Here is a 14,408-nt window from a genome sequence, read left to right on the forward strand (position 1 = left end):
CTTTGGAATTGTCGGGAAGGATCAAAATAACTCCTAAATCCTTCAAAAATTGACGAAGACACGTTGATTTTTTCATCTGGAAGACTTTTATTTCATCTAAGCCAAAGACAAAAAATAACGCATCTTGAGCAAATTTCACAAAAACCATATGATGGAATGTTCAAGTATGCCAAAAACAAATTCATGAAGACATTTCCTCCTGAAATTAACCGTTCACGCTGCTTAAGATTATTACCGGAATAGAGTAGCATTCGGTTGCCAACCATTAATATGTAATGTCATGTTTTTGTATCAAATGCAAGGAAAAGGACTAAGATTCAAACAATTATTCTTTTAATTCAAGTGACATGATTCGGACGCGATTCTAAATCCTTTAAAACATGAATGTGATTAAGTCGCGGTTTACACAGCGCGTATATAGAGGCAATAACTAAACATAAATGCAAAATGGATCAAATGAAACAGAACGGAAAAATAAATTTCTGATAAAAATATTTAGATTTGAGAATGCGAAATTCCGATTGGAAAACACCTTTGGCAGTGAATTTGAAATGCAATTCAAAATGCAGAAAAAAGTTGAAAACCTATCGGGGTAGAACAACTAAACTCTGACACATTAACAGACAGGCAGTGTTAGACAAAAATTACATCTTCAGTATCATTCATTCAGACAAATCAGTTAATCAGCCATAACCTTATCAGTAAGGTAAACTCTAGTTCGGGAATTCTTCCAGAATACTGCGTACTACCATTCAAATACATTCCCTGAATTAAGCAATATTCAGATAACCAGCACCCGCAGTATTTCATATCATAACATACATTTCAGATCTAACTTCTATCATACTTCATAATAATACGATAATATAACGATAATACTAAATACGATTTTTGCATAGAACAGTTGGCATTTTTAACATATTCAAAAATACATAAAGAGGTATTTTTGATGTAATGCATGTAAAGCTTATGTTATATACAGAGGTATTTTACGTCCAGCGTAGATTTGAGCGAAATGCAGGAAACGATAGACAACAAATTCAAAAGCTAATAACAATGAAATGACAGTGTGAATTCTTCGAGGACTTAAACAGCTCATTTTGGTACAATCTGAGAAATTCAAGAGTTTTATTGAATTTGATTCATGCAAGACTGCAAAACCAAATGCAGGACCAAAACCATGAATTCACACTTATTTTTAGCCCTTAGAATATACCAAGTAGTGCCTAGTCCTCAAAATGCAGAGGAAATACTTATAACTGGTACTTATCGCTTTAAGTTTTTAAAACTCTACACACATCATCTGTAACCATGACTCTCTAGAGCTACGTTACAGTTTTTCATACACGCAGATTACATACTGGTATAAGAATTAAGTAGAAATAATGTTTTAATGCATTCATACCATTACTAATAACTAATACTCTTGAATTATATAGTCTATACAAGCATCGATTAATTATCTAGGAACAATAGATTCTGAGAAACTATTTATAATATTTATAGTCAGTCTATGAACTTCATGAAATAGAAGGACTTACAACGTTACGACTCAACCCTACATATGAATATGTTTATTAAGGTTACTTACAGAAATTTTCTCACGGAGGCTAATTGCATTAAAGTACTACCTCAGTACATGTATATATGGGTATAGAATTTACTAATTTGCAATCCAACATAAGGTAATATTTCTAGCCAGGCCAGCTGGACAGATTACAAGGAGCGCAACAGGAATAGGATTACTGTCTATGAATAAACAAACTAAAGTAACGCTTAAGCTATCAAATGATATTTGAACTTTTAAAAACAAATCCCAATTCCCAATAGGATGACATTCACATTTCATCAAGCTGTAGCTACAACATGACTTCCTTATATGCATGAAGTTACTCGAAAACGAAACTAAGGAAGGTGATTGCAGCCTGTTTACAATATTGATAGCTTCTCAGATTCTCAATGAAATGGATAAATTTTACACATCACTTACCCAAGTTTTACGCATTTACAATATCACATAGAAGTACAAGCGAACACCTACAAGCATTGAACGGGTGTCGCTAACACCTGCGATCGACTATAACAGTACCATCTTTATCTTTAACTCGAAGACGTCCACCTGAATATCTGGTTTCTTGACGACCGTCGGGATAAACCGTTTTAACCGTACCGTCCGGGTATTCTCTTCTCTACAAACAAACACCATCAGTCAGCATTAGACACACAAAATGACATCATAAACCAGTAACCCACCCACATATATATTCCTATTCATACCTATAAGACATACTGTAATCAGTGCGGTGTAAAAATTAGTGATGGACTTCACTAATATACAGCATCCTGGTGTATCAATTGAATCATTAATTAGTAATTATCTCTATTGAAACATGGCAGCACCTGTCAAACTTTAGGAACTAATGATACACTGCACTGCGGTATAGACACATTTAAGCCGTAACTGGGGTGGATTTTTCCAAAATTTTCAATTTATCTCCAGCGCTTTAACGCAAGAATTGGTCAGCGCTGATAGGGTTAATTCAAAACTGCTTCATTCAGCTATCGAAAAACTAACCTTGTAACTCTGACAGTGAATTTCTCGTTGACCGTTCGGGAATTCCATAGTTTTATCACCGTTTGCTTCGACTCGGATCACCGTACCATCGCCGAATATACTCTCCTCAGCTCCGTTCGGAAACAGATATTTCATCGTATGATCCGGGAATGTTATTTCTCTCGTTCCGTCCGGATAGTGCTTCTCTATTTGATTACTATAGAAATAACAGTGAAAGTAGTTTTGTTAAAAATGCTCGTTATTCGTGCCGGGTTAACAATCGATAGGATCAGTACTTACTTTGGAAACTGAAGAATTTCCAACTGATCTGGATAAGTAGTGTGAGTTGTCTGTGCGTCTGCGTAATAATACACCTAAAATAACACACAAACCGTCAACATGATCAGAATTACAATACGATACAGCAATGTCTTCTGCAATCCATCCCCGTAAAGGGCAGCCACTTTTTTCGATTTGCTCTTTCCCTGACGCGTTAGTTGTTTTAACTGACTTTTAAGAATCCAATCAATCAACACAGTCAAATATGTAAGACAAAGATGGAAACTGTTTGACTATACACCTGATGTAAATCAACAAATTTTTCAAAATTCCCCAATTTTTAGCATTTTAACCAAATTTACTGATTATCTTTAAAGGAAAGAAAATTCCCTGACTTCTCCCTGATTTGCAGGTAAGTGCGTAGTTTTTACCTACCACTCTTTTATCGGGCATAACTTGTTTGATATCGCCGTTGAAAAACGAAACGATAACCGATTGTCCATCAGGAGATATTTCTTTCCGCGTTCCATTCACAAATATGATCTCTCGAGCGCCATTTGAATAAATTCGTTCACGCTGAAAATAGTCAAAATAGAAGAGGTGAATTACGCCGTATCTTTAACTGGAACTCTGACGCCGGATTATTTTCTACCTTTCCATCTTTATGTCGAACTTCCTCAAACTGTAAATCTCCTTTATCAATACAAGCCGTGTCGAGACTGAAATGCGTCTGACATTTACGAGGGATGGTTTTCCTCTCGATGATTTTCAAACTGTCGGGTAAATTCAACTGAGTACCACTAAAACCAAGGACACAAAATAAGATTGTTACTCATGAAGACCGGACTTGATCATCGAAGCAGTTTATTTCAGAAGCAAACATTATTTCCTCATGATAAAATTTAAATTCGACCTCACGAGGAATCAGAATGAGTCTTAACCTATCCACTATTATATGATGGGAAACTGAGTTCAGGATCTTTCAAAAGAATCTGAGTAAAATCGATCACTAACCTGCATGAATTCATCAGAGAAATGTTTGTTCTGGGAACTTCCTCGGCTTCGGCGTCATCGCCATCGCTATCATCTCTATCTTCCATTTCGACACTTCCGCGTAGAATCTGTTCTCTCGTTGGTGCGGCTGTTTTAACTCGTGTCAGTTGCTTCGTTACAACTACGGAAGGTGGTTTGCCGTTTATCACAGCCAATGAAGTAGTCATGGTTTGAACTGGTTTTTGCAAGGTGGTTTGAGCTGGTTTTTGTGAGGTGGTGCTGTTAGGTTTCTGCAATGTTAATCGAATGTTACTATTTGTCGGTTTATGAAGCTTCGACTCATTACTTCCAGTAGAACTTTCAAGTTTCTTCAAAACTGGAATTTCGCTTTTATCATTCTGAAAACACGGACAATTAAACAACATTAAAAAGTCATTGTAACTGTTCAATACCTAAAGAATAAACCTTTGACAATTTACTGAAACAGACCTTTATATTTTCCTGTTTTTGCCAGAGTTCCAATCGTTTTTTCTCTAGTATACGAATCTCGTCTCTCAGTTCAACTGTCTCTTGTTCTAACTGTTCGATACGATTTCGTTGGCGATTGCTATTCGACGTCCAGCGCGATTCTTTTCTCTTCATTTCTTCCTGCAGGTCAGCCAGCTATATCAACGAAACAAACACGAAAAGCCATTTTTACCAATCAAATCTTACTTTGTTAATGTTTTTGAGAAGTTGATTATAGACACAAACCTGTAATCGTAATGTCTCGATCTCCTCTCTGTCTCTCTTGTCTGGAATTGCACGAGATTCCTTCTGATACTTTTCGAAAAGTTTACGCTCTTTCCTGAAAAACGGCAACATCAATATCGTAATTTTTTGAAAACCATAATCATTTCCATTCTATTGAAAATGCTTACTTTATCTTCTTCATCTCTTGTTCTTTAAATTCATGTAGATTTTTCAATTCTTCATCCTTTTGTTTTTCAAATTCGGCCATTTCTTTCTTCAGTTTCTCCAAACCCTTCAAGTATTAAAAGAAATGTCTAAATGTTTCAGGTCATGCAAATCAAACCAGGACAAAAGATTCTATGATCGTACCTCTTCTCTTTCCTTCTTCAGTTTAATGAGGCAAGCATTTTCAGTTTGAAATCGTTCTATTTCATTCTCAAGTTCCATCAATTTATCCCGTAATGCCTTGGACATAGCGCCATCAACAGGCGGGTTTGGTTGACGAGCAGCTTCTAATTTCTGCTGTATTTTCTAAAATTCAAAAAGATCCTTATAAACATGAACGACCTGACACTGAATAGAGAATGACTATTGATATGAATCATCTGACTTACGTTTTCTTCTGGAGTTGGTTTTGGCTTCGGGGGTTTGAGTTTAGGGAATAGTTTTGTCATTAATGTAGATGTTGGTGGACTGTCCGGTATTTTATTGTCATTCTCGTTAATCAATAAACCTAAAACACAAATGAACATTGAATATAGTCCGAGCTCATGATATCAAAAACTACTTCTAAGATAATAGTATTTTACCTATTTGTTGATTCTCGACAGGAGTGGAGACATCCATCGGACCATTCTTAAATACAAGACTCTCATCATTGTTAAAATCACCCCATTCATCTTCATCATCAAACTCATCTGCTTCATTCTCATTATTCTCATCATCGCAAACAGCATCTACGAATGAGTCCTTTTCATCGCCGTCTTCATCATCAACAGCATCATCCTTTTCACCATTCATGACTTCTTTATCGACAATTTGCAGAACTTGTTGATTGTTGTTGCCCTGTTTTGTGGCCACTTTACGCTGTAGACACGTGGGTAAGACTCGATGCTCATCTGGTTGAAATACAGGATTCAGGTCGTCAGTTTGAACTGCTTCATCATCTGAACTTTCATCCGATTCACTTTCTTCAATATCACTGTGAATACCAAAACAAAATGTTCATGCTACTAAGATATATGGGTACATGTTCATTTTATCAACTTTCACTTGAGAAAGTTTTCTAGCAATGGACTAAGTAGATTAAGATTTCAGAAAACATACCTTTCTCCATGGAGGTCTTTACTCTCTAGATACTTCTGGAATGCGGTCATTTCCTTTATAGATTAAAAAAAGTCATACAATTTAATCAAAACAAAAAGCTTTCTATCCAGAAATTGAGCATACGAATGAGCATTGAACTTACCTGCTCTTGTTTGTTTTGTTCTGATGCCGATTTTGGCGCGATTACACGTTGAACGAACGAAGCATCACTTTGAAATGAAGGATGGTCAGCGTACTGTTCCAACAACTCAAATTCTTCCAGTTCATCTATCTCATCCTGGAAGCAAGTCAATTGCAGACGAAAATGACAGCTTGAGTTTTCATAGAACTTAGCAATGAACGTATAGTGAAAATGAGTTGGTTCCTAATCATTTACACACTCTATGTGAACATGAATGGTATTTATTGGTCTGATATGAATTATGTTGTATTACCTTATTTTCAATATTCCAATCAGCCGGCTTTGTTGTAGATTCAGCAGTAGTTATTGTTGGTTTTAAGGCAATCTGTGCTGATTTCACGGTCTATGAAATATAAAACAATCTCATTTCCATCAAAAATATGTAAAAATAGAATAAACACTATAATCTAAACAAAATCACTACATACCTTTTTATCATTTTCTGTAGTTGTTGGCTTTTTGTCAATAACAATTTGATTTGTTTTCATAGATTGACTATTTTTACGACGTGTCGGGACAGGGCGTTTAAGAATGGGTTGATTGAACCTCGCAATACCTTGACCTTTCTTTAGGAAGCGTTTTTGAGTCGGTGTATATTTCGTCTTAGAAGTTTCACTACTCCCAACATTCTTTACCTATGAACAATTTGTCTTTCATTATAAAATTTGGCATTTTTCATCAAACAGGGCAACAAAATCTAGAATCATGAGATTTTTACCCTTTCTTCTTCAAGTTTTAACTGTTCCTCTAATAACTGTTCGAATGTTTTAACTGTTCCTGAAAATAGACATCGATTCCTAAATGACAACTAGAAAAGTTTAGATGATTAGATTTTTTAGCTGACTGTCTATTATTCCTATTATTGATTAAAGTTGGCCAAGCAACACAAGCATTGTATTTCAATTACCTGCAACTGGTTTATCATCAAGACCATTTTCTTTTTCCATTGGCAACTGAAAAAGACATAACACATGAAAGAACTTAAATCTGAAGATACTACATTACTTTCTCAGATATCATCAGAAACAACAAACCTCTACAGATTCTTGTTCTTCGTCAATTTTATCAATATCCGATTCATCTTCAATGAACTGGTTAATCTGTTCAGTTGCTAGTTGTGGTTGTGCTAATCCGGTCAGTATTCTAGAACGTCCATAAGCTTGCATCATTGTTTCCGCATCATTTTCCATATCTTCTAGTTCTCTATGCATCATTACCTGGCAGAATGAATAAATATACACTCTCTGATAGGGGCTGGTTTTTCTGCTTAATCTGAATATTATATTATATTACATACACCAGATATTCTAAAGCAAAAATGAAAAAGTGATCACCAATGTAAGATTATTTCTATTTTTTCCAGTCCATTTAAAAAAGGTCTGTGATAGTAAACTTTTTTTTCTAAAACCTTTTTCTAAAACCTTTCTTCCCTTCGCCCTTCCATCTATTTTCCCTGAGAAAATCCAAGTAATTTAAACAACAACCTTTTATATATGCAATCATGCAAGCAATGGTAGATTAAATGAAACTTGGCTGAGAGAAAGATGAACATAAAACCAGGTCTTTATGGTACAAACACATTCTCAGGGTGGGTATAGGATTACACACCTGTTCACTAGCCTCCGAGGCTGTATCGGGTAGGGGATGAAAATCACTGATAACGCTACCACTTTCACCTTCACCGCAAACTTCTTGGCCCAAATAAACGTCCTTTTGATTCTATAAAAATCAATGTATCGCGGTGGTCGGATTGAAGGATGTAAGCAGGGAACAAGCACCGAATATACCCAAAAAAAGGCCTCGATAGTTTCTATATAATCTTACCGAAGGATAGATATGATGATTTGGCGACGTCATATGTCCATAAAGTTTAGTCGGACTTCTATGTCTTTGCGGACTAGTAAAGTGAGATGGTTTCTGTGGGCTGTGATGAGGGCTACCAGTATAACCTATATCAGATTGAAGATATGTTAAAATATATGTTACACTGAAATCAATATTTCAAGTATTTTGAATGAATCGCTGGGTTTATCCATTATTATTTTATCAAATGAATCACCTGCTTTATTCCACGATTCCTCTCTTTGTTTCAGGAGTAAATAGTGAGCTCGTTCCTGTTCTAAACGTAACAGCTCCAATTGTTGTTCTTGTTGTTTCATTAGGCGTTCTTGTTCTTGACGTTGTATTTCGCGCATCATTTTAAAGCGTTCAAGAAGTCGGGCTTGTTCGACTTTCTGCTGCTGGTCGAGCATCTCCATCGAAGCTGAAATTGCAAAATTCACAGGATGTTTATATCTTTTGAGGCAAATACTTCGTTGTCCTTTTGAGAAAAACTAATGGAACCAATTTGACAAAATCTTCAAAAGTCATATCAAGTTTACAGCTGCAATGAAGGCCAATTATGTTTCAACTGGCTTGCTGTTTTGGAATTTTGAATATATCATTTCAAAAATTTAATTTCACTACTCTTCATTTCAATGTTTTTGAAACTGTTATAAAAATATTTCCTTGCGTTTGAAACTAAACAGCTATCTTGAATCTGATCTGGCCATAATTGGGCTGCAGACGTGTCAAGGGTAGGAAGACACATGTATAAACCAAATATCAAGAAAATCCATAAAAGAATCTTTAAAACTTCACAAAATAACTCGATCCCGTCTACGGACAAACGAACGGTAAAAAAAGAAAATGTAAAAGCCTGCTGGGACTTAAGTGCCAAATGGGTTAAAAAAAAGTCCATGTTCAAATACCAAAAAATTTGGAAGACTTTGGCGTGCAAGTGCAAAATGAATGATAATTACTTGTTCTTTGAAAATGAGAAGACACAATGTGCTCAGAATCGCCGCACACGGAAGCAACTTTCCGAGGGCTGGTATACGGTAAGAATTCATGCTTTTTCGACGGACTGGAATTCTTCAAATTCTGCAGCTGATCGAAATTTATAGCTTTGACGAAATCTTCACGCGAAATATCAGCGTTCATCATAGGATGTCGACGATGAAAATCGCCGTGATTTTGTAGCAAGTGTTCGGGTGAAAGGTGTAAGATTTTCAGCGGTGAACGATGCGGACTGGGAGTCGAAGAATGGCTTCCCGAATAACTATTTCGACGTCTATGAGACGGCGGTGCCTCGTTGGTTTGAATGACTCGACGTTTTGGTGGAGGCAATGCCGAAACATCGAGCCCGAGAACCACACCGGCTCGCGACATGCACGACGGGTTGTTCATCATATCGAGAAATGTCGCCGGTGAAGGATCGGTCGTATTCAGTTTTTGTATATCACTCATCTTCTATTTCCCAGGATCTGAAATACAGAGGATATAAATGAAACAAGTAACTTAGGCAGCTCCCACTGCCCTGGCAAGTGACTAGTGAGTCAGTGAGGGATTTCTTAATTCAGGTTGAGAAAGTTCTTTTTCTCAATTAACATTGGTATTTAGTCACCTCGAAAGTGGCGTTCATATAGAATAATTGCAGGATAATCATAAAATTCAATAATGCCCAGAACCTACCTAATCAGATCCGATAGTGAGCGAGAAAGTTTTTAAAAATCGTAGTGATTTGTATCGCCACCGATGGTGCTGCCATCTATATCAATAAAACTTAATTGAATTGTTTTAAGGCCTAAGGGAATAAATTTTTGAATTGAATTGAAACAATTGACATTGTTTCATTTTTTATGGTTTCATTTGTGTAGTTGAGGGGCAAAATATGTGGTTTTAAATACTTCATCGCTCAGTTTAGACTCCTTAGACACAATGCTAACATAGTTTCTATCAGAACATCGACTATTTCAGAGGCACAATGAATTGTTTGTAATGTGATTACCAAACCAGACCAGGCAGCAATAATAATAATATAATAGAAGTGATTAAGAGAAAGTCTTCGAGAAGAAGGAAGAAAGTCTTTACACAATGTTGTGCTTACTGCCCCTTTCAGTTTCGTGACTCGTCTGAAGTGATACGTTAACAATGAAACAAGGGATCTAGAATTTTTAGTTGTATATCAAACCGAAGGAAGCAAGGCGGGCGTGTCGTCGGATTTCCTGTTATTGCATTTATTTTTACTTACGGATTGGCCTAGAACTGTGAGCGGCGATGTACATGTACCATTTTTAACTTTGATGTACTCGAATACGCAACATTAACGTAACAGCTGGGACTGCATTTTTAATGGCATGTGTGTAGGAGTATTGTAAATCTCAATTCATTAAATCTTGGAAATAATTGTTACGCATGCAGCTGGATAACAATGACTGGAACCAAAAACAACAATCAAAATACAATGGTCGATATACAGCTCGGTGAAATATCAAGAGATGGAAAAATCTCGAGGTAATTTCAAATGATTGGTTTTTTGTGCCAAAAAAAATCCACCTAAGTCTTGCAGGGAGGTGAATGATTTTCTTCTTTATTTTTTAGACCCAACGCCCAAGAAAATGGAACGCATTGCGCGATTAACCAAACACCAGATATCTCAGTCCAGTCGACGGAAAGCAGTGATCACATCGATTTAGCTGTGCCTGTAAGTAATCATTTTTTAGCCATAAGCATTTACAGGGGAAAGCATCGTCAGACCTGCACCATAATAGTTGTATTAACAATAGTACTTAGAGTTAGTTTTTCAGCATGATTTTGATACAAAATGACTATGTATTTCATTCTTTAATTAAAGCCTACCAGTTGGATCAAACAGGTATATAGGACAATAGTTAGTTACCTAATCGTTGGTGGTAAGCTTTTTATAATTGGATGGGTTGTGTGGTTTGTCAAAATATCCGATCGTGAAACTAAACCACAGTCAGGTTACTGACTAGTTATGGATCAGGTGTCATTCATTTCATACGTACACAAAACGTCTGCAATTGCCAGGCGAACGAAAATCTTGTTTGCGTGCAATAGCAAATTGTTGCAAGCACAGAAACCCAAGTTTGACAAAGGTATTATATTTCTCACGTGACTCGGCCTTGCCTGTCTCATATGAGCTTCACTGAAAAAAGAAAGGCCTACCGGTACACTAATAATTACCATTAATTGATGTATTGTTGTAAAATGTTATTCATTTGTGTGTTAATCGAGCCCACTCAATAAACAGCCGCAGCAAAACCCATTAACTCTAACAATAAACAACTAAGGTTGTTACAAATGATTAATTTCATTAAAAAAAAATGTACCAACCCCAACTGTTGCATACAGATTCTATACATATATATACAATAATACACCTATTAATAAGATAAAAACCCACTATTTACAAATTAAAAGAAATCTAAAATCGAGAATTAATTAATTGAAACAATCTAAAATATAAGAAAACGATGTTTCGATCTCACACTAGAGATCATCGTCACGTGTTATAGTGGGTTTTTATCTTATCATCTGTTCACCATGTTTGAGTGTGGTTATCGTACCAATACACCTAAATAAATCTGTAACTCAGAGAATTGACCATACCTTATACGTGCGTACATGATAAATGAATTACCCCTCAGTATGTACATACTGATTGATTCTGAGCTAATATAAGAATTTCAATTTGTTTTAGATTGTCTATAAGCAAATAATGGAGAAACTTGTCTATTTGATATCGGTAATAACCCTTATAGTGTTAGCTTATGGCGTATCAGCTAAACAATGGATAGTACCGTACTATTACGCAATAGCTACTCCATTCTTACTGAGCATAAGAATAATTATGTATGTGTAAGTATTCTTGAGGCTTATTTTGAAATCGTTATGAAATCTTTGAAATTACATACAGCATCAGTTTCATTTGTTGATTGTCTCTCAACTCATTTCATCTTTAAGGCGCATTATTATATCAATAGTAAATATTGTTTCAATGGTTCGCTTGCTGTATATTTCAGGAAATGGAAATGGCACTTCTTTTTAATAGATTTCTGTTATTTCTGTAATACATTCTTATTCATATTTATCTGGTAAGTTCAGTAGTCTTAATGATAATTTCGGTTACTGGAATCGATCTTTTCAAATTGATGAATTCATGAGTAGCAGGTTCAAACTGCGGGATTGTTGTTTATTTTTAGGGCTTGTCCATATCATGCAGATGTGTTTAGCGTTGTATTCGGTATGGCTAATGGACCTCTTATATCGGCTGTAGTCATATTTCGTAATTCTCTTGTTTTCCATGATATCGACAAACTGATCTCCACGTATATACACATTCTACCACCGTTTCTGACATTCTGGTATGTAAGAATATGGCCGCCGATGATTAAGGTAATAGATTGCTTTCTCTATAATACTGTGACTGATATTTCTTGTTTCAGTATCCGGTGGTATCCAGAAATCACCTCAGCGTTTTGGTATGATTCATTCGTACCAAAGTTTGGTGAACCATCATTCCTATGGTTGGTAGCCGTTCCCCTTGCGTGTTTTGTCAGTCACGGGGTAAGTTATTTCATTTTTGCGGATTAGAGATTTGATTCTGTAAGTGAAAACTGGTATTGATTCACTGGTGATTTATATTTATATAGATTATATATTTCATTGTGGTGCGTCTGATAATCAAACCAAACGAGGAATACCTCGATTCATTCCAATTTTTGAGCAGCAAGGAAAATACTTGGACGTCAAAATTGTTGAATTGTGCTGGTCCTAAGTAAGTAACACATCTTTTGAAACCTGGGAAACATCGAAGAAAAACCCACAATATGAAGAAAAAACTACAAGAGTATTTGAAATTTGAGAATCAGTTTTAAAAACGGCTCATAGAAATGTCTCTTGAAACCAACTGAAAAATCAAGGATTTTGTTGTGTACTGTAAACTAACTACCTAACTTTCCTAGTATTATACTCAGCATTTCAATCTGTATTTCAGGGGTAAAATCTGGTTATTTCTCATGTATAACTGGCTAATGGGATTGTTCACTACATTGCTCACGCGTCTGTGGTACGAATATTTCATCGCTCATTGTTGTCTGCTCAGCGTTGCTGTCATCGTCGTCACGTGGAACGGAGGCACGTTTTACCTGGATGTATTCAGTCGTCGTGATAGTAAAAAATCAAATAAAGTTATTGATTTATGATCGACTGATCTTGCACATGGTCCCTACTACTCCTTCAAAACTGAAAATACTTTTAAAAGGTGCTTGGAACTTCCTTTAATTCGAAAGAAAAATTCCCAAAACTCCTTCAATTTTCAGAAATAGGCAATTTTAGAAATTTTTGTCTAGTTTGTAGTTGTACAGTAGACTACCCCTTTGAAAACTTGATAGAAATTTGCTTACAAAACCATCGAATCAATGGTTTATGAAGATAAACAGTGCCGCTTTCGAAGGAGCCTACAGAAATAGGGATGAGAAAGTGATGCAAGGGCTTCCTCGAAATTTCTCCTTCAAAACTTATATCCAGGAATGACTGATCTGTAGGGAGCCTGTTTGTTATACAATGCAGGCGTAAATGTTTGCTGTAATAATCTGTGTTGATGTTTGTGTAGTTTTGCTGTGTGTAGTTAGATCAGTGATCATAATCACTTGAAACTATTTCTAGTCTCAATCGAAGTCAGTGATCCTAAAAGCAAGAATAAGCATTTGTCCACATTTTACATACATATCATATAGGTACGGTACTTCGTGCTTATCAGACAGAATGATGAAATATTTTTATCTTCTTATGCATTGATGAGTCAAAAGGAAACATATCTCCAATCTTATATTTACCAGGGTCCGATCTAAGCACTTGTCCGATTGCCCGGGACAAGTATATTATCAGGGCAAGTAGGTTATCATTTATCACCTGTCCCCCGGGCTAGTGCAATTTCAAGTCTCAAAGCTTTTTTTCCCACTGGATACAACGGATGATAATGCCACCAATCAGACTGCCTGTTTAGGGCAAGAAGCAGAAGGGAAATTTCAGATATGCTTGCCCCCGGGCAAGTGGCTTTCATTGCTTAGATCGGACCCTGTTTACTGTGCTAAAAACCATATAATTTTGTCGGACAGTCATATTTAGTTCATTAACGATCTCTTAAATTAGAAAATACTGCAGCTCATGATATATCGGTATGGTCTCGTGTCTTTCAAACAACGGTAAAATTGTGATCTGTCTATTGCGTAACGATCAAATATCAACGTTTCTTTTATATTTTAGTATTTTTTGTGCAATATATACCTTGTTTTCTGTTGTCATATTGTTACTTAACCGTGTTAAGAGATTTCTAAATTATATCAGAACGTCTTGCTTTATTAAAATGGACCCCATTTTTACATTTGATTTAAAATTATTATCAAGTACTTAAAAGTACTTGAGTATACGTATTACTGGGTGAATTTATTTAAAAGCTATTTGTTTTTATTTGGCTGTTATGTTATCTTTTTGTAC

At 35.8% G+C, this 14,408-nt stretch overlaps 2 protein-coding genes across 3 annotated transcripts; one reads left to right on the top strand and one right to left on the bottom strand.

Moving 5' to 3' along the window:
• Positions 1–106: 106 nt before the first annotated feature.
• LOC141899510 (uncharacterized) lies at positions 107–9,635 on the bottom strand. 2 transcript variants are annotated; one of them, XM_074785872.1, is made up of 24 exons: positions 9,579–9,635; positions 8,867–9,370; positions 8,125–8,328; positions 7,890–8,014; positions 7,674–7,784; positions 7,100–7,282; positions 6,973–7,018; positions 6,784–6,842; positions 6,494–6,700; positions 6,319–6,408; positions 6,027–6,161; positions 5,885–5,937; positions 5,368–5,759; positions 5,173–5,291; positions 4,928–5,089; positions 4,747–4,850; positions 4,580–4,673; positions 4,316–4,489; positions 3,848–4,224; positions 3,486–3,633; positions 3,269–3,409; positions 2,855–2,928; positions 2,576–2,771; positions 107–2,189 (listed from the first exon to the last, which is right to left on the bottom strand). In XM_074785872.1, the coding sequence occupies exons 2-24, from the start codon at positions 9,351–9,353 to the stop codon at positions 2,061–2,063; spliced, it is 3,810 nt and encodes a 1,269-aa protein (XP_074641973.1). In that variant the 5' UTR covers positions 9,354–9,370; positions 9,579–9,635; the 3' UTR covers positions 107–2,060. The 2 variants fall into 2 exon arrangements, with proteins under 2 accessions (XP_074641973.1, XP_074641974.1); XM_074785873.1 differs by lacking the exon at positions 7,674–7,784.
• Positions 9,636–9,975: 340 nt separating this feature from the next.
• Positions 9,976–14,346, top strand: LOC141899511 (uncharacterized). Its single transcript, XM_074785874.1, has 8 exons — positions 9,976–10,400; positions 10,488–10,590; positions 11,611–11,768; positions 11,933–12,004; positions 12,113–12,274; positions 12,356–12,476; positions 12,563–12,687; positions 12,907–14,346. Exons 1-8 carry the CDS (start codon positions 10,318–10,320, stop codon positions 13,112–13,114), a joined length of 1,032 nt encoding a protein of 343 aa, XP_074641975.1. The 5' UTR covers positions 9,976–10,317; the 3' UTR covers positions 13,115–14,346.
• Positions 14,347–14,408: the final 62 nt, after the last annotated feature.

This window comes from Tubulanus polymorphus, chromosome 2 (assembly GCF_964204645.1).
Source record: "Tubulanus polymorphus chromosome 2, tnTubPoly1.2, whole genome shotgun sequence".
NCBI classification, from domain to species: domain Eukaryota; kingdom Metazoa; phylum Nemertea; class Palaeonemertea; order Tubulaniformes; family Tubulanidae; genus Tubulanus; species Tubulanus polymorphus.

What these genes read in the sequence shown, in the direction of transcription:
- LOC141899510 (XM_074785872.1), bottom strand. Translation starts at nt 9,353, where the DNA reads ATGAGTGATATACAAAAACTGAATACGACCGATCCTTCACCGGCGACA. An exon ending in TAAAACTTGAAGAAGAAAGG is followed by an intron (nt 6,701 to 6,783) that starts GTAAAAATCTCA and finishes AATTGTTCATAG; the next exon opens with GTAAAGAATGTTGGGAGTAG. An exon ending in ATTGGAATATTGAAAATAAG is followed by an intron (nt 6,162 to 6,318) that starts GTAATACAACAT and finishes ACTTGCTTCCAG; the next exon opens with GATGAGATAGATGAACTGGA.
- LOC141899511 (XM_074785874.1), top strand. Translation starts at nt 10,318, where the DNA reads ATGACTGGAACCAAAAACAACAATCAAAATACAATGGTCGATATACAG. An exon ending in TTCTTATTCATATTTATCTG is followed by an intron (nt 12,005 to 12,112) that starts GTAAGTTCAGTA and finishes GTTTATTTTTAG; the next exon opens with GGCTTGTCCATATCATGCAG. An exon ending in CGTGTTTTGTCAGTCACGGG is followed by an intron (nt 12,477 to 12,562) that starts GTAAGTTATTTC and finishes ATATTTATATAG; the next exon opens with ATTATATATTTCATTGTGGT.